This window comes from Plectropomus leopardus, chromosome 5, assembly GCF_008729295.1.
Source record: "Plectropomus leopardus isolate mb chromosome 5, YSFRI_Pleo_2.0, whole genome shotgun sequence".
Taxonomy (NCBI): domain Eukaryota; kingdom Metazoa; phylum Chordata; class Actinopteri; order Perciformes; family Serranidae; genus Plectropomus; species Plectropomus leopardus.
Window position 1 is genome coordinate 10,587,376 of NC_056467.1, and position 26,800 is coordinate 10,614,175.

At 38.0% G+C, this 26,800-nt stretch overlaps 2 protein-coding genes across 3 annotated transcripts; one reads left to right on the forward strand and one right to left on the reverse strand.

The window, feature by feature from the left end:
- The first annotated feature begins 1,586 nt into the window (after positions 1 to 1,586).
- Positions 1,587 to 18,059, forward strand: bace2 (beta-secretase 2). The gene is made up of 9 exons (XM_042486748.1): positions 1,587 to 2,113; positions 9,738 to 9,826; positions 10,025 to 10,241; positions 12,611 to 12,742; positions 13,315 to 13,449; positions 13,755 to 13,856; positions 14,264 to 14,413; positions 14,522 to 14,690; positions 16,210 to 18,059. Exons 1-9 carry the CDS (start codon positions 1,826 to 1,828, stop codon positions 16,449 to 16,451), a joined length of 1,524 nt encoding a protein of 507 aa, XP_042342682.1. The 5' UTR covers positions 1,587 to 1,825; the 3' UTR covers positions 16,452 to 18,059.
- Positions 14,614 to 26,792, reverse strand: LOC121943260 (transmembrane protease serine 2-like). Of its 2 annotated transcripts, XM_042486750.1 has the most exons (14): positions 25,667 to 26,792; positions 25,246 to 25,393; positions 24,173 to 24,265; positions 23,964 to 24,077; positions 23,141 to 23,270; positions 22,382 to 22,492; positions 22,238 to 22,281; positions 21,765 to 21,927; positions 21,244 to 21,416; positions 20,448 to 20,549; positions 19,832 to 19,974; positions 18,913 to 19,065; positions 18,587 to 18,622; positions 14,614 to 14,687 (listed from the first exon to the last, which is right to left on the reverse strand). In XM_042486750.1, exons 1-13 carry the CDS (start codon positions 25,679 to 25,681, stop codon positions 18,599 to 18,601), a joined length of 1,413 nt encoding a protein of 470 aa, XP_042342684.1. In that variant the 5' UTR covers positions 25,682 to 26,792; the 3' UTR covers positions 14,614 to 14,687; positions 18,587 to 18,598. The 2 variants fall into 2 exon arrangements, with proteins under 2 accessions (XP_042342684.1, XP_042342683.1); XM_042486749.1 differs by lacking the exon at positions 14,614 to 14,687 and having other exon boundaries at positions 18,435 to 18,622.
- Positions 26,793 to 26,800: the final 8 nt, after the last annotated feature.

Below are 26,800 nucleotides of genomic sequence, written 5' to 3' on the forward strand. Positions count from 1 at the left end.
ACGAGGACACACTGACTGTACAAATGACATCTTTAAAAATATGTTACAGAAAATGAATACATTTATTGTTTTATTTATTTATTTATTTATTTATTTATTTTCAGGTAATTTTCTTGTATATTTCAGATTTGTTTTACTTTTACTTTTTTGGCTTATTTTCAGGTAATTTATCAGTTACCAAAGTTGCTTCTTGTAGGTCTAACTTTTCAATCATATCTTGGTAATTTTTAGACCATCTCTTAAGTTACTTAATGCCGCCTTATGCTTTTTTTTTAAAAAAAATCAAGCTAAATCAGATTTGAAAGGGTTAAAATGTAGGCCTAAAAACTCAAAAAGCATAGCCTAAAAATTAGCCTTTCGAAGAAGAAAAAACATGGCACTCGTCTAACAAAAGGATGTCTTTGTAGCATTAACAACTGTTGAAGTCTACCTGATAAACATGTACTCTACAATACAGCAAAGAGATAGGCCTACAGAAAATATGAATATTGACAGTACGACCTTTCAGCTGAAGACTTTATGACTTAAATTGTGCGAATTTTGTCTGAAATTTTCTTTTCCATGACTCTGCTACTGAACAAATTTAGACACCCAAAGGCCTATGGGCCTTTTTACTGTCAATGTAGACACTAAGCGAAGCAAAAACTGTGCAATTCACTTTTGTTATACTGTTTAAAGACACATTTACAATATTGTTAAGTTACCTGTCCCGGCATTTTCACGTTTCAGTTTAAATTATGGTGGTCGGTCGTTCACATCCATGGTTGGTTAAAATGTGTCACCTGGCACCCAGGAAGTTGTGACAACAGCAGCGTCAAAACAGGAAAAATAAGAGCAGTGAGCTGGCCACTTTCCCTTCAAAATAAAATAAAAAGGGGGTCTGGGTCTGATGTACGATGGTTTGATTATAGCTAAACACTTATTCCCCCGATTTAGATTTTTTTAAAATGCCAGACCACTTTTCTTGTCTTCATGAAGGAGTTATTAATTATTTTTATTTTCACGAGTCATATGTTAAGTGGTTATTTTTTTAATGTTTATATGTCAACTTCATCTTATGGCAAAATGATTTTTTTTTTTTTTTTTTTTTTTTTTTTTTTAAAAATCACAATATAAAAACAAAATTACACTACAACAAAAAAGTCATTTAATTTAACTTGAATAAAATGCAAAATGTTGACGCAACATACACTATACCATAATATGAAGCAAGCGCCACAAGGCATTTCTTTTATATATCTCTATTTCTTGTATTTGTTTTCCGCCTCTGGCCTGTTCTGCAACTTATTTCCATAGATAGATAGATAGAATTATTATTATTATTATTAGTAGTAGTAGTAGTAGTAGTAGTAGTAGTAGTATTGTTGTTGTTGTGGTTTAAGATATTTTCTTATATAGATATTTTTAGATGTTTTCTAATAATACTGTATTTGACTCGTATACCTATGCAAAATTACTGTTTTTACGTTTCATACAAAATAACCGTTTAGGTTTACTTTAATTTTGAAGGTTGAACAAACAGGAAGTCGCGTGTCCTATTTTGTGCGTATTGATACAGTTGAAGAAATGTGTGGACTCTGGAGACCAAACATCTCGGAGAAGTACATCGACGCAGTCAAATACTTGTCACAGCGTTAGTTACTCAGTATTAAAATGTCTGTGTGTTTAGCTTCGTTTTGACAGTGGAGAGGCAGCCTTTCCACGATGGCGGTTGCCGCGGCACAGGCGTTTCCATGATGGCTAAACTTAAAACTTAAGGAGCAAACTTTGAACAAGGAGTCGGAGTCTCTTCCCAGACGTTATCGCTACAAAAAGTAACACCACCATGGCTCACACTGTCTCTGTTTCCAAATGGGCATTTGCTTTTAGTTTTTTCTTTAGCGTGTCCGAGTGTTTCATTACGATACCACTCAAAATATACAGAGGGAGTTACAATGTGTCCTCGACTGTGGATTTGACTCGGCGAGTCGTGTTAACGTCTGATGGAAATGGCCTCTCTCTGGCCTCTGATCCCACTGGTACCGTGAACTTTCTGGACATGGTAAATAACTTGCAAGGGGACTCTGGAAGAGGCTACTACATAGAAATGTCAATTGGTACACCTGGTCAAAAGGTAATGTTACCACAAACACTTTTACTGTGTGTATATCAGTTGTTTTTCTTGGATATCTGTCAGTTTTACAGGTGTTTTTCTTTTTGTGTGGTTAAAGGGGAATACTACCCAAATTGAGAATTCTTCCAGTATGTTATTGCCATGGTTTTGGAAAGTTGAATCAATATTTGTGAACGTAACGACACTCAGGACAGAAATCAGAGGAGTAAACTTGTGATGTCATAGGGTTTTAAGTCCAGGGCTGCTCCATAGACAATGTACAGGAGACACATTTTATGGACTCACAGAATATCTTTCTTTTTTATTCCCAAATGAGTTTTATTCTACTCTGATGTTCTCCACTCTGAAACAGAAAACGTACCCACATACTCAGATCCCTCCCCTCGGTGCTCTTTAATAATTTATTGTCAACAGTGAACCCCAGTAAAGAGTCTTAAAACTAAAAGTCAGTGGGCTTTTTGGGTGTTTTTGGTTATAAGCCATAATAAGGTCTGTTGTTAACACAAGCTAAAGAGATTTTCATGCTTTGTACTACAACATAAAATACATCAGTACAGGTCTGGGCGACATGATGATTTTTCTTTTTAAAGTCTATTGTTTCTTATTATGCTATATTGTTTATTTCCTTTGTATGAACTGATAATGCTTTGCGCTTTGATTTATTTAAGTTTAACAGCACTTTAACTTCATACATAATTTTATTTAACATTAAAACAGTATTTTATTAAACTTTATTATTACAGTAGTTTATTTAACTTTATTTAAAGACGCCAACTACTTTATTTGTAGCCGTAGTGCATTTAATAATTTTGTATTTTTAAGAAATATGTTTTAAAGATATTTTTGGGGCATTTTTTGCCTAAAATTGATAGGACAGCACATGTGTGAAAGGGGGAGAAAGAGAGGGGATGGCATGCAGCACAGGGCCGAGGCTGGAGTCGAACCCGCAGCCGCTGCGGCGAGGACACAGCCTCAATACATGGGGCACCCACTCTATCCACTGAGCCACCAGGCACCCTGTAAATTTGTATTTTAGTAGTTTACGGTCATTTAGAGGAGATTTTAAAATATCAAGCTATACATTTTGTACTGCGATACAGCTTAAAAATATTTATATATTTTTAAAGCCATATCGCCCAGTCCTGCATCAGTAAATACTCCAATCGCAAACTTTTGAAGCTTTTTTGTGTCTTAAAAAAAGATGTTGAGTGTGTTTCTTACACCCCAGGGCTATGGCTACAGCAGTACAACAATTTTTGTCAAGAACAGTTTTAAAATGGCATATTTTGCTATCGCTGTCCTTATAAAACAGTCAGCTGTTTATTTCCAGGCCTGCCTGGGACCATCAGCATGGCTGTAGGGTGCAGCAGCTGGCTCAAGTCTTTGCAGCCTTGGGGTCTGTAGGTAGACTAAAGCCCCGCTCACATGCACTCACATGATGCTGCCTGTGAGGACCACTGTTTCTTACCAGGCAGCTGACGGGGATTATGAGGCTCCCAGAGCAGAGAACAGCTCCACAGTTGCTCAAAACAATACTAACCCCAGTTCTGACATGTTCCCTGCTTATTTTCTTTTGGCTGCATAGAAATATGCCTGTGTAATTCAAGTTTTATACCGCTCATTATGTAAAGTGCCTAACAAGATCATATTAATGATTAAGGGGCACTAAATGGTCCCAGCAGAGGTGGCAGAGGGATTCTCCTGTCGTTATTAAAAATACATGACGCTTTAGGGTGTTGTAGGTTTAAGGTTACGCTTTGTCATCGTCTTCTGAGAAGATGCGTTTGAAATTGAGCTTAAACCAAAGGTGAATTATCTCATTAGTTTTTTGAACCATTGTTCCTGGGCCTCTCAGGTTAAACAGATCAGAGCTTTAAGACTCTTGGGTGGCACAGCTCAGTTTCTCAGGCACACAGAGGCTTATCAGTGCTGCCTGCCATGACACTGCCCTGTGTCAACCTCTGAGAGGATAATTTAGCATTAGTACAGTTCCCGCACAAATTAAAACCAGTTCACAGATGTAGGGAAATATGCTGAATGTGCTTTTCTGATCAAACACCACAGGTTTGAGTGTTGCTTGTAGGAGGAAATTCCCCAGACATAATGTTTGTTCAGACTATACTTTATTTAAAGCAACATTTTATGCCTGAGGACAATCCTCAGACTGCATAGAGAAGAAGCAGTACTCTAAACTACACACATAACGTATAACCAGGCACAGCTGTGGTTCCTAATTCGTAATAAAGAGTCAACAGGTTGATAAATAACAGATTTCGACATTACCATCCGGCTCTTTCATGATCAATCCCCAGTAGATACAGTGATTCAAAATAGGGCTGCACAATTAATTGGAAAATTATCAAACTCACAATATGGCCAAAATCCAAGTCACAGTAGCTGTTATGTTTTAGATAAAGCTAAAATTTGTCACAACATACCATTATAATTGAAGTGTAGTGGGCCTCTAAATCATATTCAAGGCGAAACATGCTTTGTTTTTGGTAGAGACATCAGCAAAAATCACACCGTCATCAGTTTCTACTTTTTTAAAGTTAAAATTAAATGCAAAAATTTCCATTCCTTTTTGAATTGCAGCACGTATTGCAATTGCAAAAACAATTCAACAGGAAATAAAAAAAGGAGCCTTTTATAATGTTTATGTCGTCAGATTTGAAATGGTCTATAAGTGGTATTTGTAGTGTATTAGTATTTCATATATGTAGGACATATGTGGTTGCTTTTTTAACTAAAAGCGTCAAGGGTGCCTCACCTCTTGTTCTCTAGTAGACCTTTGTCACGACATACATGTTTACCTGCAGAAAAAGCATCGGTGCAACGAATAACGTTAATGATGTCTCAGTTCCATTAAGTGTCCCAGTAAGCTTTTCTAGTGAGCCAGCACACACAATACCAAAGCCCTGAAGCGAGGTAATCTGTATGAATAGCATTCGTTAATGTCACGAGTCACACCTGTTTGTTTACTGCAGTCATGAACAAACTCCAGCCCGGGGGCCACTTGGTCCTCAAACCGATTTTAAACAGCCCTCTGCTTATCTTTCAAAATATACTACATGACAACACAATATTGGATAATCAAGCAAGATTACTTTTCGTATACTTGCAGTCACCTCACAATGGCAGGACAATCATGCCGTTTGCAGACATGTACCAAGAAGTAACCATGTAGGCGAAACTAATATGGTTTCATGAACAGAAGGTTAATAAGATTAACGTTTACCTAACACAAGATATTTCCCACTATGTAGCAGACATGGCCACAGCAGAGAGCTCAAGGGCCACAGCGAGGGTTGCTGTTTTTAGGAGTGAACTAGCTGGCTCCCAGGTATTTTGATATTATCTAATCTGCCCCCCCCCAATTAAAAAAGGTATATTTGGGACTTGTGTGAGGTGACTTGCTCTCGGAGCCTGAAGAAGCTCAAGGGAACATATACATAGATGGGACTGCACTATTTTTGAACAAATATTACCTTAAATGTTTCACCCATAGAGGATGCCTTTAAGGAAAATAGCATGCAGTCTATATTCGACTGAGTCAAATCTTGTGCGACATGTTTGTTAGTGCTGTATATATAAGCTGTTGCAGAGACACAAGAGCATCAGAACAATTTCTGTGGCAGGCATTAAAATTTACAGTTCCACTTCTTCTTATATCTCCTCTGATGTTCCAGCCGTTATACTCATGTGTCATGCGTATAGTTGCAGCAAAACCTTAATATCAGTTATTCATGCCGGCAGAGATCAATCCACTTTGGTTGAGATTGGTTATGCAGCACCAAAATGTCCTGTAACTCAATACTATTGAGTTATACTCTCAATATTATTCCAACTAAATGATGGTGTGATTACAGGGCCGCGGTGTTAAATGAGACTCTATTCAAATGAGCCTCTAATTGCTGCATCTGTTAGCATGTGGCACAGCCAGGCTGAGGTGTCGGCTGGAGAGCCTCACATCTGCTAATTGGTACAAACAGGTAGCAGATGCACGTTGCTGCCATGGAGCCACTGCCAATTAGACAGTGAACGCTCAACTGCAGGCTGCCGCAGCAGCGGGGGTAGAGATTTGCCCGAGGCTCAGCAGCCGAGCTGAGGGAGGAGAGTGTGACTGGAAAAGATAGGCAGTGTGTGGATAAGGAAATGCCCCTACTCTCCCTCCCTCAACACAAGGTTTCAGTATTTTCCAATCTGGCCTGTTTGTCCGGTTCAGCCTGTGTGTGGAGTGGACTCATGCCAACTGCAAGGCAGCAGTGAGGTTTTAGATGGCACAGTCGCAGTGATGGGACCAGATTCTGTCCATTGAGGAGGAACTGATAAGCCTGACTCCCACAGATGGGCCAACTGGGGCTTCCCATGCCTGGCTGAACTGGTCGATAAGACATTGTTGATTAATCATTTTTTAAAAAAAAAATAGTTTCATAATTACTTTATGCATACCTGAGCATGACAGTGACCATTGGCTAAAAATGATTATTTGTGATCCTTTTTGTGCTGTATAATTATGAACAGGTTCAGGGTTCTTATGAATCCTTGAAAAGTCTTGAATTCATTATTCTAAAAATATTATTGGTATTAAATTGACTTAAATTAATCTTTCAAAAGTCTTAATAGTGCTAGGACATGGGAAGTAGGACTTTATTAATCTTTTTTTTTTTTCTGATGTTGCATTGTGAAATCAAAATAATTGGTTACATCTATGTTTTAAATAATTTAATAAATTCCTTCTCTTAAACTAGTCATGATGGGAATGAGGGAATGCAGATTGAGAAACACAAAGTTGCCTAGAAAACCAACCAGAAATGCGAGATATTCCCCACTTCAGTTGGTAAACTAAATAGATACTTTTTTGGATTGGGCAGTATTTTTTCATACCTTCTCTTATACTCTTTTTTTTTTTGTACCTTCCTGGCATTTCATCGGGGTATACAGTATATGATGGTGACAGAGTGCACTGCCAACACACTGCATGCAAAACATCCTCAGTAAAGATTCTATAGTATAAAGTTAATGAAAAAGACGAGGGTCTGTATTTGTTATGGTATTCAAAATTATGCCATTTGGATTTTTAAATACCCGGGTGTACCGTAATACTGTGATACCGCCCATGCCTAGCACTTTTATGATAATATAATAAATGTCTAGCTTGTGCTCCACTCAAAAATGGGAGTATTCCAACATTTGACATTGATAATCTAACTTCTTCACTGGACAAAAAAAAAAAAAATCATTTTTTAACATTACAATTAACATTTAGGAAAAACAAAATTGTTCTTCAGTTTTAGATATTAAAATTGGTTTAAACTCAATTCAGAGTAGCATTTAAAAATAGTCTCTACATTGCCTTAAGCTGCAGGAACCCTGAGGTTAGATGTGGTTTACTTGTGAAAGGCATGAAGAAGCACACGTGAGGAAGTGTCTTTCTTTATGTAATTGTTGGAATTCCTTGTTTCTTGCTTATCAAACACGTTGAAACTTAAATAAAGAACTTCCTGCTGTTCTGGTTTTTCTAAAACAATGGGAAACACAGAGCAGCCGTGTTAGATTGATTGTTGCAGTTGCTGTTTGTCCCTGTGCTGCTGAGCATGCTGAATGAACCCTTTTATTTTGCATTATGTATTTCCATAGACTGTGTCATGTGACATCACAGAGAAGCCACTGTATAGAGCTCTTTGTTGTTGAGTCATCAGGTGGCTATGGGGCATTAGCTTTATGATCCCGTCATGGTGAGGAATGCTTGCTAGTGAGTGTTAATGTGGCCACTTCTCAGTAGTGGAGGTGACAGAAGTCTGCGAGCTAATTAGTTCCTGCTCGTTGACTTGATGCCTGGAAGGCAACATTATCTTAACTGCTGTAAGCCGGTTCCCAAAGTGCACATAACACAAACCGGGATGGCTGGATAGGTCATACAGTCATGTCAGTAGCCAGTGGCTGTCGTGTTTGACTCATAGATCACACATTAGAGAGCAATTATATCAGAGGTGCACACTAAGCCAGTTTGTGTGACGTCAAAAATCTCCAGGAATTAAGGATACTGCAGTCAGGATACCTCAATCAATGTAAAATTAAAAAACCTTTTCAAGATATCATGCAGCTGTACAGTACACACTTCCTGTCAGCTTTGAGTGTTTGTTAAGGTCAAAGCTCAGCATTAAGGAATAATCAGCCTGCAACAAAACAATGAAAACATAGACTGTTCCTTCCCTACACAGTATCGAAAAATATGGAATTAGATTTTAGTAACTTCCAGGTTTTGGTAAGTATGGAGAAAGGAGAAGAGAATTTGGAATATCATTAGTGTTCCCAGACGATTGCCTCTATAAAAATATAAAATTCTGAATTTTTAAGAATAAATTGATCATACAAGAACGCAGAAAGAGAGAAAAAGTCTTTTCATGGCTTTTGGAGCAGGCAGCCAAAGTGTTTACCACTGTGTGAGAAATTGTAGGCCAGAGCGAGCATCAAAAGCAAAGCAAGAAGTATGGCTTGTGCTCAAAGTGCCTTTTAACTGAATTAAATCAAGACATCTGTGACCAAATTAGTTTGAAAGAAATACGGTAACACCTTTGAATTGCATATGTATAGTATCACAAATAACCAAATATTAAGCGTGTTTTAAGATTTTTGAGTTATGTACATGTTATGAGACGAGTAAATGGACTCTTCTCTTCTGCGTACGGAAACTTTTTTGGCTGCGTTCATTATTTCCATGAACACAGTGAATAAATAAGTCTGTTCAGAAGCCACAAAATTGTTATTATTTCCCCTTTTTTTCCAACTAATTCTATCTGTACCCAGATATGGTGTGAAAAAATTAACTAAGGGGTCTGGCAATTAAAGTTTGGGAAAGTATGGAATTTTGAAACCCTGCTGCGTCTACTGCATCATAATCAAACACAGTATCTGCTGCCCATTTATGACGCATTATGTGACAGCAGGCATACGAGTTTATTTAAGTATTTTGTTATGAACTCCAGTGTGGAGATTTCAGATGGGCATGCATGGAACCTAACAGTCTGGTTTTTGTGTCTTTATTTAGTCTCTTTTCATGTTCTCTCTTCACTATCTCCAGTTTTATTTCTGTATCATGTTTGCGTCTTTAATTTACTGTTGGGAATTTTGTTGTTCTTGTTCTCCTTCAGTGTGCTGCTGTTCTTTTGTCTTCTCAACCATATTATTGTAATTAGTGCATACAGACATTTTATGCACTTTTGTCCTCTGTATGAATTGGTGTATTGTTTTGCTTTCTTTTCTTTTCTCTTTCTTTAAAAATCTGTTACTTGCCAAGAGACCAAGGATGGAAATTAGCAGCCCTGCACTCTGGCATATTTACATTTGTATTTTATACTGATGTTCATTAATATTCTATGTCCCTAAATAAACATTAAATTGAATTGAATTGAATTGAGCTAAATTCAATGAAATTAAAAATTCAATTAAATCGAATTAAATAAATGTCTCGGTTGCATTTAAAGTCTTGTTATTAATGTGTCGTGCTGTTTTACAGATGGTATATTTACGCTGTGACTCAGGAGCTCTGTAGGTCAGGGTGGGACCGGCGGACAGCAGACTGTAACGGACGTTAAAGCAAACTGTGCCTTTTGTTTTTCAGGTGAACATCCTGGTGGACACAGGCAGCAGTAACTTTGCAGTAGCTGCAGCTCCACACCCATTTATCACGCACTACTTCAACACTGCGCTGTAAGTACCTGTGACTCTTCTAGGCTCATCTCATTCCCAAATCCTTGGAAAGTCATACCAATATATTACATGTTATTTGTCATGTAATGTCTGTCTGTTTAAGCTTTAACAGCCCTAGTCCTAAATCGCCACAAATGTAGCTTTTTATCTACCTACTACAGGCCTTGGTAATGTCTTGGCTTCTGCCCCTGTGTGTAGCTCCAGTACCTACCAGTCTACCGGCCGGACTGTGGCGGTCAGGTACACCCAGGGCAACTGGGAAGGTGAACTGGGTGTTGACCTTGTCTCCATCCCCAAAGGCCCAAATGGGTCCATCTCCATCAACATAGCTGCCATCCTGTCATCTGAAGGCTTTTTCCTTCCTAACGTCAACTGGCAGGGCATCCTGGGACTGGCCTATCCCATGCTGGCACGGGTGAGAGAGATGCTCCTAAACTTTAAATCTTACCCTCAGCCTTAGATCGCAGAAATAAGGAAAAGCTTGAATTCCTCTTTCACTCATTTTTGTGGTAGCTTAGTGTGATGTCAAGTATCAAAACAGATTCACTCTGAAAAATTAATTTGGCTTCATTAAAAATGAAACTTATGCATGTGTTATCAAAAACAGTGAAGAAATGTGGTAATCAGACAGCACTTTTCTCCCTTTTATAAATAGAGATGGTTGCTGACTGACTAATGCTAGTGACTGACTTTGCTTCTTTTTTTTGTTTATGATTAAATTTTTTTTTGATTATGATTAGTGATTAGTAAAATTCAACAATGAAAAAAATCAAAGGCACTATTTTGTAATTCCACAGTTTAAAAAAAACAGTCATCTTTCTGTAGCTCTGATGTTTTAATCTGATGTTACTGTACGCATTTCTTGTGGACCTAATGTTGCCATGAAAAGTCACATTTTAAGACTCAAAATGAATTAAATACAGTACTCAAACAAGCATGTGGACTAAATCTGTTGGTCTATCGAGCAAAGTCAGTCCCATCTCTTATGAAAATACCGACCCTTCATGATGGAAACTTAAGTGTAAAAAATGCAGTGCACACAATGGAGGGAAAAAAAACATTGATTGGCTTAGATAAAGCAGTACTGCTTAACTTCCTGCTGTTCTGCATTTCTTTTACTGCACTAAATAACTTTTTAAGCTGATATCTTATCTGAGTGAGTCATGGATATTTCACATGACAACAGAATAGTTCCGTGTACGTGATTTATTTAAGGGTGTGATGCCTTTTGCATAATCAAGGTTTTTTTATATTCCCACTTTAAGAACATCACAGTGAATATTTGACAAGCACATGCTGAAAGTGCTTTGCTTTTTTTTTTTGTCAATTGTATTAATTTACAAAAACATCCTATATACAGTATCCGTGAAGATTGATACAAAAAAGATGCTTGGCTCACTGTCGGCTCTTGTTAACGTGATAATTTGGTGTTGATGGGATGAGAACTGCGTCAGCGTAAACCAGCACAATACGTCCTTTAGTACTGCACCGTCTACAGCAGCCCTTGGGATGAAACGCCAGCGATTGAGGGGCAGATAGTCTCACACTGACCACTTTGTGCCGTCGGCATCTCCTGAGTATTAAGGTTCAGCTTGCCTGAGGGCTGTTTGTCATGCGTGACGTGAAAATGCAGCACTGCCACTAAAGGCTATCTGAGGAAAACAGGAGCGAGAACATTGTTTAGTCAAGGGGCATACCACTGTACTCACACCTGGAAGTATTTGTACAAATACACTCATACACAGTGGTCAGAATATTGTTTCAGTCACAACCTTTTCAAAGCCATTATTCCACATTTAACCAACATTAAAGTATCTCTGTTGTCTGTAGCAACATTAGGGAGAAATAACAGCGGTTAACTTTGCATATCTTTCATGTTTTAAGTACACGGCAAATAGGCATACTTAATTGTTTTAACATGAATGGCTACCTCAGCGGGGAAAAAAGTAGAAAGGGTTATGGTCATATCCTTGAAGCATCAATTATAGTAGTAATTGATCATTTTTAATTTTGTTTTCCTTTTTATTTTCTTAGCCTTGTAAAATGGCTAAACTTTTTTTCTTCAAGAATAAAAAAGAATAGCTCGCAAAATGAGTTTTTAAGTTCAGCTGCATATTTTCAGAATTCACACTTTTTAAAAAAACAACATATTAATTTATCATTTTTGTCACTGGTTGTCTTTATTTTGGCAAAGAGAAAATGAATGTAATATTAGTCAGCCTGGGTAATCTCACAAATATAAAGCCAGTGTTGGGAACTCCAATTTCTTAAATGTAATTGGCTACAGATTACCAGTTAGCCTGTTAAAAATGTAAGAAATAAGATGATTTTAATTACTTCATCAAAGCAATTTAACTTATTATTATGAGCTTTCTAGCAAATGTTTTAAACTGGGCTATGAAGCCAAAAAGTCCTAAAAATATCATTTTAAACAAGGCAGCGTAAACCTTACATCACACATAAAGTTCTTCAGTAAAACAAAGAATATAGATTGTTATATTCTACACATACGTTTTTTACCGAAAGAATATATTCAAATGTAACTTCTTTGTAATCACCAACACTTTGATTAGCAACTAAAATTTAATTACATATTTTTCTCAGTAACTGTAATTGAAATGGAGTAGAATTAATTAAGTACATTCATTTTGTAATTGAATTACATGACTCCATTACATGTAAGCAGTTTCTCCCCCGAGTAAAGCTTTAAAATGTAAAGCTCAGAACCTGAAATCTCAAATTGATTAACATCAGTTAATTACCCATCTGCTGTGTCTTCATTAGCCCGACTCGTCCGTGGAGCCCTTCTTCAACTCTATGGTGCAACAGCTGGGAATTCCTGATATCTTTTCCCTCCAGATGTGTGGCGCTGGACTGTCGGCCAGCAGCACAGCAGACCCTGCAGGAGGCAGTCTTGTGAGTTGTCAGAAGGGGCTGAGTAAATGAACTTATGAAAAAAAGGTTTAAATGCTAAGTTTGTTCAGATTTTGTATCACTTGTGCCTTTTAATTCTGTAGTTTTGTGAACCGGTTTGTGTTTAGAGTTATGTAATGTGCAGAATCAATTATGTGGTTCAATCATAGAGGAGATGTGGCTGAGCACTCCTCTCCTTAGACAAAATAAAGTCTTTTTCTAGTGCACCAGACATAAAAACTGTGCATTTTACAAACATAATAGCCCGTATCCTCCTTGTCAATGTGGTTTCTCCATTGGAGGCCCAGTCTAGTTAGAGCGGAGCTAATTAAGCTAAGATAGCATCCTGCTGAGAGCAGATCTGTCACTGTTATACAAACGGCCTTGGGGCCTCGCTCACTGCGTCTCCATCATGTGACCCACTGACACAGACAGATGGATAAGATGGCAGGGTGCTTGTGTGTGTATGTGGGTTTTTGCATTCTGCCAAATTGTGGAGGGATGATAGAAACCTTTGCTTTGTTGTGGTTGTGACTCATAGATGAGTGAAGAAGTATTTTTGTTTTCTTCCTCAGATCATGGGAGGGGTTGAACCAGCTCTGTATCGGGGGTCAGTGTGGTACACCCCGATTGTAGAGGAGTGGTACTACCAAGTGGAGGTTTTGAAACTGGAGGTTGGTGACCAGAATCTGGAGCTGGACTGCAGAGAGGTAAATATCAAACTCTGCTTTGCAACACCACCATACACCACACATAATAAATGACATCTTTAAGTTTGACGCAGAAAAGGAATGCTTGTCAAAAAAAGCTAACATTAATTCTTGATAAACTGATTGTGTCAAGGTTACAACACGGAGATAAAACTGGAATTTAAGTAGCAGCACTGCAGCAGCAGTACTGAATACTGAATGTATTCAAGAACTTCATCGTTTTACATTTGCTCAAGGTCCTCCATAGGAGCCTGATGAACCGAGAAAAATACAACCGCACTTAACTCTTTGTCCCTTCCTTTCAGTATAACATGGATAAAGCTATAGTTGACAGTGGAACGACACTGCTGCGTCTTCCTGTCAACGTCTTCAATGCAGTGGTAGAAGCCATCACACGCAGCTCTCTGGTAAGCTGCCGTCTCTCCAAAGACAGTGATGAAACATGTTGTCAGACAAAAGCGATGCAGGGGAGGATAGCACACACTCACTGCTCAAGGACGTAGTAGCTTTGAGAGGAAGGATCAGGAATTTTATTCTATGAAAATATGTGTGCGCACATGCTTTTGTTTTTTTTTCTTCCTTATTCTACTTTACACATTTTTCACCTTTTGTAACTGCATACAAACAATACTCAAGGTTAATTTGAACCTGGAAGCAACATTTTCAATTAATGTACCCCAATCCATTGCTGATTAATCCCAAGTGGCAAAATGAAAGAGAACAGCAAAACCTGTTTTGGTGCCGTACTGACCTTCTGTTTCTGTCTGTTTGTCCCCCCCTTTGTCTGTTTCTCTTTTCTTTCCCTGTGGTTCAGATCCAGGACTTTTCTTCTGGATTCTGGGATGGCACCAAGCTTGCATGCTGGATGAAGGGAGAGACACCCTGGAGGTTTTTTCCCAAGCTCTCCATTTACCTAAGGGCGACGAACACCAGCCAGTCCTTCCGCATCACCATCCTCCCTCAGGTACCTGGATAAACATAAACACAAAAACATGTCTTCTTCTCCATGAGCCGAAGAGGCAAGAACACTCATCTGACCTTTCAATCTTCTCTGTTCATCTCGTCGTCTCAGCTGTACATCCAGCCAATCACAGACGTGGACGGCACAATGGACTGCTTCCGCTTCGGATTGTCTTCATCAGCGAATGGCCTAGTGATTGGTGCTACGGTTATGGAAGGCTTCTACGTGGTGTTTGACCGCGTCCAACAGAGACTGGGCTTCGCACTCAGTAGCTGTGCTGGTGAGGGTACACACAGAATTATTACGAAGACAGAAAAGCATTTAAAATGTTACCACATGACGTGTTACTCAGTTATATTAAACTTTGTTTTTCTGACGTCTCCACAGTCAACGAAGAATTCAAAAACAGAGAAAATTCATGATGAAGTAATAGGATGCTGCGTTAAACGACAGCAAAACCAAAGGGTCCCCTACAATAATTTATTCGTGGCGTGCCACCACAATAAAAACATCTGCTGCAACGAAGAGAGTTTCTATTTTTGCAGCTGGACCGTTCATTTGGAGTGCTATATACCGTTCAGTTATTCATAGCAGAGATGGTTAATTCGGCGCAGAGATGGAGCAGCAGAACATCAGGTGCATTAAAAGTGAAACTTAACCGTTCATTCTGCAGGGACTAAACGTTTGCATTTACCAACAGCCGCTCCTCTCTTCCAAGTGATCAGATCTGATCACCTGTGAACAGATCGACAGATTATTATCCACCCAGCGAGTTAAAAACTATCATGGTGAGCTCTGCCTGCGATGCGTTCACAGACCCAAGAAAACCTCTTATTTTAGACTCAGAATGCTACCAAGTGACACACGCATTTAAAGAAAAAACAAAACAGAAAACAGTCGCCCAGGGGTAAATAATTGTTAAACAATGGGCATTTTATGGGTAAAATATTGCTTTAAGACATTGGTTTGGTAATCTTAAAAATAGAATAAGCCATTCATAATGACCTAAACAGCAATGGTAAAACCTTAAACGGTGGTACTTTCCTGTAGTTCTGTGTAAACAAGAGCTTGGACAAGGCCTCTCATGCTCATCTTACAGTACAAAGATCACTTTTGTTACTAAGCAAACAGACTTGGAGCAGATGTAGGCTGAAGGTTAAGGATACAGGCTTGTGACAGAGGGGTTGCCAACTCCAATTTCTTAGCTTGCTGGTAAAATTTTGAAAAAAAAAAACCTACTGATATTCTTGTTGGCCATTGCTCTTGAATAAAGCAAACGACCTCAAATGACTTTAATAATGTAGCTCAGTCGCTGCCAGTCTGAGACAACTGTAGTGTTCAGAAGCTCCCACAAGTAAATCAAATCTATTAGATCATGCATTGAGTTTTTATTCAGCTGTGGTTTTACACTTTTGTAATAAAATACATGTAGGAACACGTTTGAGATACATTTATTTGAACTTTTACTCAGGGCTGAATAAATAATTCTAATTTAGTGTGTGGTTTTCTGTTAAAGATTATGAAGAGGACCTTTATAAAATCTGCCCTGACAACCCTCTGCACTTATAAATATTGTCTTTCACATAACAGGCATAGTATCACTATGCAGAATTCTGCAGATTTTCTGTCTGGATCACCACTAAATACTGTAAAAAAAAAAAAAAAAAAAAAATCTGCAGATCCATTTTGGGGTTTTTTTTGGCTGTTGCATTTATATTTTCCAGCACAACATTTTACTTAAGATGTGACTCATCCAGTCAGAAGTGAGATCTGCAACTATCCTTTGCATCTCTCGACAGTGAGCGGTGGAGTGGCTCTTTCAGAGATCGCAGGGCCCTTCTCAGCGGCAGACGTGGCAGCCAACTGCTCCGGCGGTATGCTGAAGGAGCCTCTTCTGTGGGTGATCTCCTACGCTCTTATAGCGGTCTGCGCAGTGGTCCTCATCATCCTGTTGCTCCTGCTGGTCCTGCCCTGCCGAGGCAGAAACCTCTCCGGGGAGATAACCGATGAGTCCTCTCTGGTGCGCCATCGTATCAAGTGACTCAGAAGAAAAAGACGAGCGGACAGGGTGAATAGGGGGGACAGCACGCAGAGTCCATCTGCAGCAGTGGAGAAAGGGGTGAGGTTGGGCCTGCACCCAACAGTGACCCTCGCCTCTGAATGTTTGACTGACTCTGGACTGCACTCATCAGCTTGGCCCGTGGAGGTTAACACAGACATATCAACCGCCTCTTGACAGGAAAATCCACCCAGAAACACTTCTGCAAAACAGCTGTCGGTGATGTATTTATGCTTCGCTCTTATTCTCACTCATAATTGATCACACTGTGTTGTATGTGACAGAGGAAGACATCAAGCGTAGAAGGAGAACAGTTTCTTTACTGACTTTAACTTTAAAAGGTCATAATGTCATGTTGCTTCAGGGCAGTTTGACTTTCTTTTTCTAAACTGGAAAGACTCGTATGCTAACGGTAGCGCTCTCCCCGCCTACACTCAGCTGGAGTGTAGTTTGAGAGAGCACTCAAATCCAGTTCATGCTTATTCTCTCGAGGGCTGTCAAAGGGTATTCTGGGAAACGTAAGACATCACTAACACAAACAGAAGCGTGAAACATAGTATGAAACACTTTTTCACAAAATAAACTCCTGACGCACACTGATGATCACACCAGCAATGACATATAACAACATGATAGTGTCAGCTAAGGGTGGAGTTTCTTCCTTACAGACAATCACAAGACGGCAGGTGGGGAGGAAGTAAACAGTCTGTGCTGAACAACCATTGGTGCACTCTTGAACAATTCAAAAGTGACTAATTTTACATCCAGGCATAGTGTGTATTATTCATTTCTAAAGGCCTTAATGTGTTTTTTTACATTCAGTGATCAATGAAGTAATGTCTCGTGCCTTTAATATTTTGAAGTGCTCTATTGAGCGAAACGAATGCCCGTGTAGGTTGAAAAGCTGCTCAAACATTTACTGTTCATACTAAGAATATAGTTAGAGAATACACACGTTTACAGTGCCTGTAGTGCCTTTAAGTCTCAGCTCACTGCTAACACAAACTGATGTACAGTATCAGAAGTTCGAGACTTACTCTGCTTGAATTGCACTTTGTTTCTTAAGTCAATCAAAAGTGTAATATAACGCTAAAGATCAATATTTCTCGATCTGTTATGCAATTGGTTGTATTAATGTAATTTTACTAATTCTGTATGAGTGTATATTTAAATTTCTTTGAATGTGATTGTATTATTATTCCAAATCTTTGCTTTTTTTTAAGACACTACATGTTCAGGGGTACATATTTATACTGCACATTTTATACAAACACTGAAGTAGAAACCAAAGTATTCTTAAAACTGACACAGTAGAAACACGTGTTCCTACTGGGTGCCTGTGGACCGTCCTGTTAGCAATAAAACGTTATCAAATGTCATTTAACAGTCTCTTTATACTAGTGACAGCTCCATATGCAAAAACAGAAACAAAAAATCTGAAAAATGTGCTTGTTGATTCTTAGTATGAGTAACGTTAATGTGTCTTTTTGTGAATTTTTTTCTGTGCCAAATTTTTTCTGTGCCAAATTTATACTTTGTGCTGTAAATAAAATAACTTGTGACCAAATAAAAGATGTAAATCATTCAAAATGAATAAAGGTTTATTTTTGTGAAAGGTTACTCTGGAACAGTCACTGGGAACAAGCTTAATGTGGTTTGTGAGTGACATCTAGTGCTGACATGCTGTATCTCCATCTACTGGCTCCAATTTAACTACAGATTAAATTAAATGTTTCAGTCGTATTTACACAAACTAAAATAAAACTTTATATATTTCACACAAATAAACAAAAAGGAAACAAACATAAAAAAATAAAGCATTAAAATGCAATGCATTTAGTTAAAAAAATCTGCTCTTGTTTAACAATATAATAAGCTACTTAAATCAGAAAAAAGCAGATTTTGTTTTTCAGGTGAATGCATAGCTCTTCTGTTATAAATATTAAAGATAACATTGTTCGTTGGAGCTTTTTAAGTTCATTTGAGAAAAATTATGAAGATATTCTAAGTTCACGAAAACAAGTAATTCTTATTTTCAGGTAATTATAAACTAATGAAAACAATATGTCCATCTAAATCCTACACACTTACTGGACCTTTAAAAAATGGTAACATACATTTCAGGTGGTTCATCTTTGGTCATCTTGATGCTTCTGTTAACAAAAAAACAAAAACAATTTGTTTTTTGCTTCATGTAATAATTTTGGGTTTTATAGATATACTTAAGATTAATCAAACTATATCATTTAAAATCTCAGCTTGTATAAAGACTCCACTGTGTAGGTTTTAATCACTGTGCATCCACTGAGAGTCAAGCAGTATTACTCAGAGCACCAGACAGATGCACCGTATTACTGCATCTGCTCGTGCGAGCAGATTAAATTAAATGCCACAAATTATGTATCAGATTTTGTTGAACTGTCAATCTTTTGTTGGTATTTACCCTCATCTGATGGTAGATCCAGTCCAGAAAATATGTGACGTTTCCATAAACACCTGGTCTGTTCTGCTCAGTGCAGTGTCCCCTCCAAATACTGTCCCCAGTGAGCCACCATACTCCGTCCGACAGAGACACCAGTGGCCCGCCGCTGTCAGTCTGGGAAAGCATTCAGCACAAAACTGACATTTTTATGAAGTACACACTCTTTAAGATAAATATATTGCTTATAGAGATTCCCACATTATACATCAAGAGCTTTACACTAATGTCAATGTTTTGTTTTTTTTTACATTTTAACACTAAAGGTTATTCATTCAGTTTATGAAGCATTCAAGGTCCTTCAAGGCTTTCCAAGGGCCATAAAAAACATGATATCATGGTCAGCTGCCACCTTAGTGTGCCAACTTTACATTTATTTTTGTCTGGACTGTATGAGTGGTTTGTTTTAAGTCACAAAGTGGGACTGTTTATCTAAAGCTGTAACCATGTACACAACATAATGCAGGTCTTGTTTAATGACGCCTCAGAGCAAGTTACATAAGAGCATGAAAATGGTTTGAATTCTTTCTAGAACAGGAAGTGCTCAATTTGTGCAAGAAAAATCTAATTTTAACCAGAAATATCTCATTATAAAGAGTGTTTGTTGCTGCTATCATCGTTGAGTGACTTTATTCTGTGAGATCTATCGACTGCATTATGTAAGGAATATATTTAAAGCCAGCGCCTAAACACATTAACCCCTAAGGGCAGTGGACCAGTGTGGTGACAGCAGTCACACTGCAACCATCTGGTACTCACTATTAAATAAAACAAACTGCACTCTGTGACATGTTTTAATATATGTATCAAGTCCTGATTAATGCAAATCTTTTTTGTGTTGGTTTCAGCATTCAGCCCTCTGAGAGGATGTGGTTAGTCTTACGTGGCACTTGTCAGCTACTGCCTCCGTCTCTCTGGCACATAACATGTCCTGTGATATCCGGCCATTGTAAGCGATGGAGCTGTTGCAGTCTGCAGTCTCAATGAGAGACACCTGAGCCTCCATCAGCTGCAGAGGGCCAGAGTCTGTCAAAAATCACTAGACATTAAAAGAAAGCAGCTGTACATTCATTTAAAGTCATTTAATCACTCATTCATATAGACTGTACACAATAATAAGCAAAACCAAGAAAGCCAAAACCATTTTGGAGGTACTTTTACTTTATTTACCTTGCAGAATCTGATTATATATATATGTGTGTGTGTTCAAGAAAAGACTTCATTTGGGAATTCATGAGCCCCATTTTTACAACCTGTTGCATTAAAGTGATTTACGATACACAAATAACGCATCAGTATATAATCCAGCACATTATTACATTATTCTGAAATTCTGCATAATGAGTACATTTAAAATCTAACATAACTGGTACAAAAATATTGTATATGTATATATATAAATAATAGTATCTAATCTAAATTTTGCTAATTTGTTTCAATTTCTCATCTTTCAAACATCTTGCTGTAGAATCACAACATAAAACCACATGCACGCTCACCTCCATTTACCGTGAAACCAAACTGTGTTATCCAGCCTTTCTGAGGTGCAGTGATGTTTAAACCAACATTTGGGAGGCACACAGGTCCAATATTACTGGAGGCTACCAAAGAGAAGAATAAACGTCATTGTGTTGAGTCTTACAACCTCCATGCTCTCGGGACACATTGTGCATTCATCAGCTGGTTTCCACAGAGTTAGGGATAAACACTCAGTTGCCAGTTTATTAACTAAACCTGGCTAAAACTAATTCAGTCTCATGCAACAGCCCTGCAACAAATCCTTCCTATAATATTTTTAGTTTGAGCTTTGAGCTTGTGATCATTTTTGGAGGCTGCAGTTTGTGATGCTGCTGGCTGTATTATATCATAAAGAAATTAATGATATATAATTTGAATTAATTTGCATTAACACCTTTCTAAAACAGTTTCAACAAAAAACTGAAAATTAAGACCTTCGTGATGGGTAAATTGACTATTGACTATTTAAGCTTCTGGCAACTGAGAGTATGGGTAAACTATTTATTGTTATGTATAACTGTTACTATTTTCCATAAACAAACTACAATAGCTGGCTACCCATAAGCAGGCCTGCTTTTAATTTTTGGTCACAACGAGATATAGTTCTTTAAACTGGAAAACAGGCTTCTATGAAAAATGTGTTAAGATGGGATCAACTGTGTGTGTGTGTGTGTGTGTGTGTGTGTGTGTGTGTGTGTGTGTGTGTGTGTGTGTGTGTGTGTGTGTGTGTCTTGCATGGTTTGGCACCTCTGTGTACGTAAATCTGTCGATACGTACCTGTGATGTCCAGAGGCTTAGAGAGCCTCATCAGAGCGATGTCATTCATGCGAGTGACACTGTTGAAGCCTTCATGGGCTATAATGCGGCTCACAGAGTACGCAGGGTTAAACAGAGAGTCTGAAGGATCCAGTATCCCAACATACACTGCCCAGTCTCCAGGACTGGAGGCCCTGCAGAGGAGAGAGACAGCAAAGAGTGGATTCAGGCAGCATCAGACCACAAACACTGATTTAAGAAGTCTTATGCCAGGCACAGGTCTAGGGACCCAAAGTGTCAGGGCCCCTTGATGACCTCACTAAGACACAAAACAATGGCAAGGAGACACAAAACAACCACAAGTAGACACAAAATAACCATAAGGAGACACAAAATGACCATAAGGAGGCACAAAACCATCACAAAGTCTGTGTGTCTGTGTGTGTGTGTGTGTGTGTGTGTGTGTGTGTGTGTCGCTGTTATGTGGGGAAGGTCGTGGGGCCCTTAACATAACTGTGTCTCATAATGTGAAAATGCCTCACCTGGCCACACAGTGTGCTGCAGTGACTATCCAGTAGGGGGAGATGACAGCTCCTCCACAGCGATGGGAGCCTGCAACCTGCAAGCTGACCTGCCAGGGCCAGGCCCCTGAGGAGGCCATCTGGCCCCCAGAGGCCCTACTGGAGTTCACCCCTCTCCCACAATCTGAGGACAAAACTGCTGTTAGAGAGGATGCATTTCACTTCTAGAGGGTTCTCCACCAAAAACGCCGTAGTGTGAGAGAACCACACCACTACAGGGATGAATGTCACAAGTGCACAATATGTCTTTGACAGAATAAGCTTAAGGAGAATAATATCACTCCATTCATTCCTGACATTTTAGTTTTCCGTACACATTGAAAAAGGAAACTACTCAGGAGAAAGTTTTTCAGGGATTCAATTAAAGGTAAAAACATGTCCAACTCCATTCTTCCCTACCTTTGACCTATTATTTAGAAATAGATATAACCTACCAGTGCAATGCAATGCCACCACACTGTTGCTGGGACATGTATCGCTGCAGATGGATAAAAAAAAACAAAATATTTGTGTAATTAGTATCATATTAATTCAGTATAAACAATTTGATACTGGTTTAACTCCACCAGTTCACTAACCTGAGCACAAGCTGTTGCAGTATTGATGCCTCCGGGTTAAAGTGGGACTTCACTATTAAGAATCCGTCGTCAGAATCAGTCATCTGTTGGCCGGATTTAAAATATGTGCCGCTGTCAAACCACATAACAGAAAATTAGACCTAAAGACATGAATCCTTCACGTCAGAACGCAGAGAAAACTATGAAAGTCTATTTCCACCAATGTGATGGGAAAAGAGTCCCGTAAGTCATTAAAATGAGAAACACTCTTAAAACAATGAAAAATGTTCTCAATTAATGAGGAACTCCTTAAAATGTAGTTATTATAACTGAATTTCAGGAACAGGAGCACGCTTCTCTCTCCCACTAATTTAAATCCTCTGCACCTTGTTAAGTCAACCACCTCATCAATTCAGTCAGACCTATACAGGTGTGTTGAAACCTTCTCCCCTTTTCGTCTCAGTTCCCGCAATCCCCAAATCCAAATAAAACTACTTTCTTGCCATACATCAAGCATGGTCTTCGTTAGTAAAATAATGAGTTAAATTCTCAAAATAATGAGAAACTTTCTGATAATGAAACTTTCTCAAAATAATGAGTCACTATCTCAAAATAATTAAAAAACTCTGTAAGAATATTGACTTAATATCTCAAAATAAAGAGAAGGGATACTTATTCAAAGAGAGTTTCTCATTTTAAAGACTCACAGGATCTTATTTTTTATCCCACTGGCAGAAATGGCCTTCCTAGCAAACAGACTGAAACACAGCAGCATTGCACCTGCTGTATCCAACTTGCTGGCAGCTCGCTCTGCCCTGCTGATCGGTCCAGCCGTGAGAACAAACCGTCCTCCAGGTTTTACTCTGAGTCGAGTAGACCTGCAGCAGGAAACTGGATCCATGCAGCCTCACTGAGCACAAACATATGGAAAAGTTGGTGATCAGACTCATGTAACATTACTGACAATAAACAACCATGTTCTCTTTGGTGTCTGAAGGAAAATTTAATGCTTAAACTAAAAGTAAATCTTAAGTAGTTTTTCACTTTAAGTTTTTTTTCCCCACATAATTACTCTTACAAAGACTTTTATAGTCATGATACAGCTTTTTTCTGAAATTGCACATTTATTTTGCTTTTTTGATCTTTCTTTACCAGTACTATACTTTTATTTAAACTTTTTATTTTAATCTGTTTACTTTTTTAACTAATAACTATGCCTAACGTTTAACTATTAAACTTCTTCCTACATCAATTTAAACATCTTTATGTAAATAGTTTGATGCTTTTTTTTATTTCTCATATCTGTGTATTTTTAAAACTTGGGCTGCCTCTGTATATTAAATGTTCTATATAAATACTATAAACTGCTTTGACTTAAGATCATACTTACACTAACAAAGGCCTCAAACTTAAATTATGTGAAGCGACAGTGTGTTTGATGATTTAACAGAAAAAAACACTCAATCTTGATAAAATTTAAAGCCAAAAAATATATTACAGTGTTCTTTTAGCTGTAAAAAAAAAATGAATAGACTGTGTTTCACAAATATGAAGTCAAGTGGACAGATTGGAGGATGTTCAGGTGGGTTTCATCCTAGTTTACCACAGTTAGTTTCATCCTGGCCTGCAGGGCAGTCTGTCACTCCGTCACACCACTGGGACTCCCACACACAGCCTCCATCACCACACTGCCTACCATGCACACAGGACGAGGAGACTGGGGGCGACAACAGACATAATTCAGTTCCCAGAAAGCTGGTGATGGAGTTATTACAGTGGGCAGTGGGAGGAGAAGTTAAATCCTGCACTCACAGTAATAAGCGAGGAGGATCCCAGCCACCAGCAGGAGGAGCAGCAGGCAGATCACAGCCGCCACAGTGAACTTAACACACCTCTGTTTCACACCTGACAGGGCGACACACACCCACACACACACCGCTTTACTGTATGAAGAGTTCTGCATGAAACAATCAGATGAATGCAGCATTATGACTTATTTACAATGAAATAAGTAGAATTTATTAAAGGAAGGCTCATACATTTGTATTTTAAATCACATGCAGGATAATGGTCGTCCTGAATATGGAAATCAAAATTAAATTGACTTGATCCCGATTATTCTGTATATATGTATATATGATATTAAAGTTCTGCATTGTGCCTACAAGCATTAAGTTGAAAAAGTGTTTTATCAGTTTTGACCAATATCCAAATTAATGGTCAATTTTAATTTGGTACATGTACAGTAAACATTTAAATATAAATGTATGAAACTAATGATCAGATGATATATGATTTCATCACAGACAATGATTTAAAAAAAAATCTCAAAGGAATATTTATTGCAAGCAAAATATAGCTGCGTGTGGGCATGGGATGATAGGAACATCTAATGTCAAAATATTATAATTTGATGATGGTGAATTTCTGTTATAACTATAATATATAGACTATCTACAACAGGTTGCATATGCATCAACTCCAAAAACTGCCAAATATTTTATCAAACATTGTCAAATTTCTTAAATATGGTGTTATCTCAAATAGTTGAAAAACCTGGCTTTTTAAGATTGTTCATTTTTCCCCCCCAAAAAAAAAGATGTATATTGCATCTGTGGTACATTAAAAATATTTCTATCTTAACAAAAGGTGAGGTAGAGTGATTCCAGACTTTTTTAGTACCATTTTAAGAGTTTTAGGCATGTTTTGTGTTATATAAAATATATGCCTTATTTTGCTATTGTTATCATCAGGATATCATATTAAACAAATAAAAAAATATATAAAGAATAAAAAAAAAAAAATAATATATAGGAGTAAATAAGTTAACAAGAGGTAAAATATTGTTCAATTAAAAGCTAAATATATGACAATCTGTGCCCTACCTTTGCGTTTGGGAACGGAGCTGCTGATCTCCGGTGGGGGTTTCGAGGCTACTTGATGAACATACTGAGGCTTAACTTCTGATCGGCTGGGTTGAGGAAGTTTCCTCTCGTCTTCTTCGTGAATAAAACTAGGACCTGAGTCCAGATACTGTCAGGAAAGCAAAAGTGATGAGAGAGAAGAATTTAGACTCTGGCTGCTTTTAATGATGGTGAATTAACACTTTGAGCTAATAAAAAAAAAATGCCTAAAATGTAAATATACTAACTATATCTGAGATTGCCCAGTATTTCAAATACAAAGTCATACACATTTTTTTCTAATAATATATTCAGTACTTGCATGATTATAGAACGAATAAGAGTTAATCTGTCCGTAAAGGTCTATTTTAACAAGGTAAACAAAAAAAAAATTAAAACTCACCGGATTGGTGGTCATTTTCTGTTTGACCAATAATATCTTATTGACGGGTGCAGTGGAAGAAAAAACGTCCTCCTGATCTAGTCAGTATCAATGTCCACACCATGAGTAATTAAAGCTATGAAAGTGTTTCACAGCTTAGCTCTTTGCAAAGGTCAAATCTCACATGTCCAGCATCTCCCCTCACATTTGTCCTGCTCTCTGCATCCTCACACTGCAGCGATGACACAAAGAGTTTGTATGATCATCCAAGTGGCCGCTCCTCCCACCTCACGGGCATCGGTTTAAAATGTCCCTCCTGAGCACACGACAAGCACAATAAAGACTGTCCAAACATCCCACAAGTGATATCTGCTGAAGCGTCAGCGCGGTGAGCGAGTAGTGTTACACTGAGTACGCAGTGGAAAGGTACAACTCTACAAGAACTGTACACAGACAAACACATTAAGCCTCAATACACGAGTCAATAATTGACAGAAAATCCAGAGAGCAGTTAAATCTGTAAATAAACTTGTAATGAATTAGCAGTCAGTTATATTTAATGAACCAAGAAAGTATTTGAACAGAAAATGCATTTTTACTGCTGTCTGTTATTATTATTCAGGAATCATGTTTTTTTTTTTTTTTTTTACAGAATTGGTAAGTGATACAAAGTAGAATAAAGTTGCTGTTACATATACATTTCTGAATGCCCTAGAGATACTCTATGAGCTTTACAGCATGACAGTATTTGAAACAAACCTCAGCCGGATGATGCGTTATCATACATTCATAAGGCGTGTATTAAAGAGCTCGGGGCATTCATTGACAAAACTAAATAACTGCATCAACAGCATGACAGCATTCACATCTTAGGTCAAATACAGAAGCATCTTTACCGTAAACACGTCTGCCCTTAAGCACCACAGTCTGTTGGTCTTTTTAAGTCCTTCAAAATTTTGTGATTTACAAAAAAAATGGCAATTTATCGCTTGTTCTGCAAGTACTGTTGCATGGACTTTGCCAAACTGAATGTATGTTCAGCGAAAGTGCAACAGCAAGCAGAGATAAAAAAAAAAGAAAATTCTAAAGAAAAAACTCCATCATTGATTTGTTAGTGTTTAGCCTGAAAATGAAACATAGCATGCTTCCTTTTTA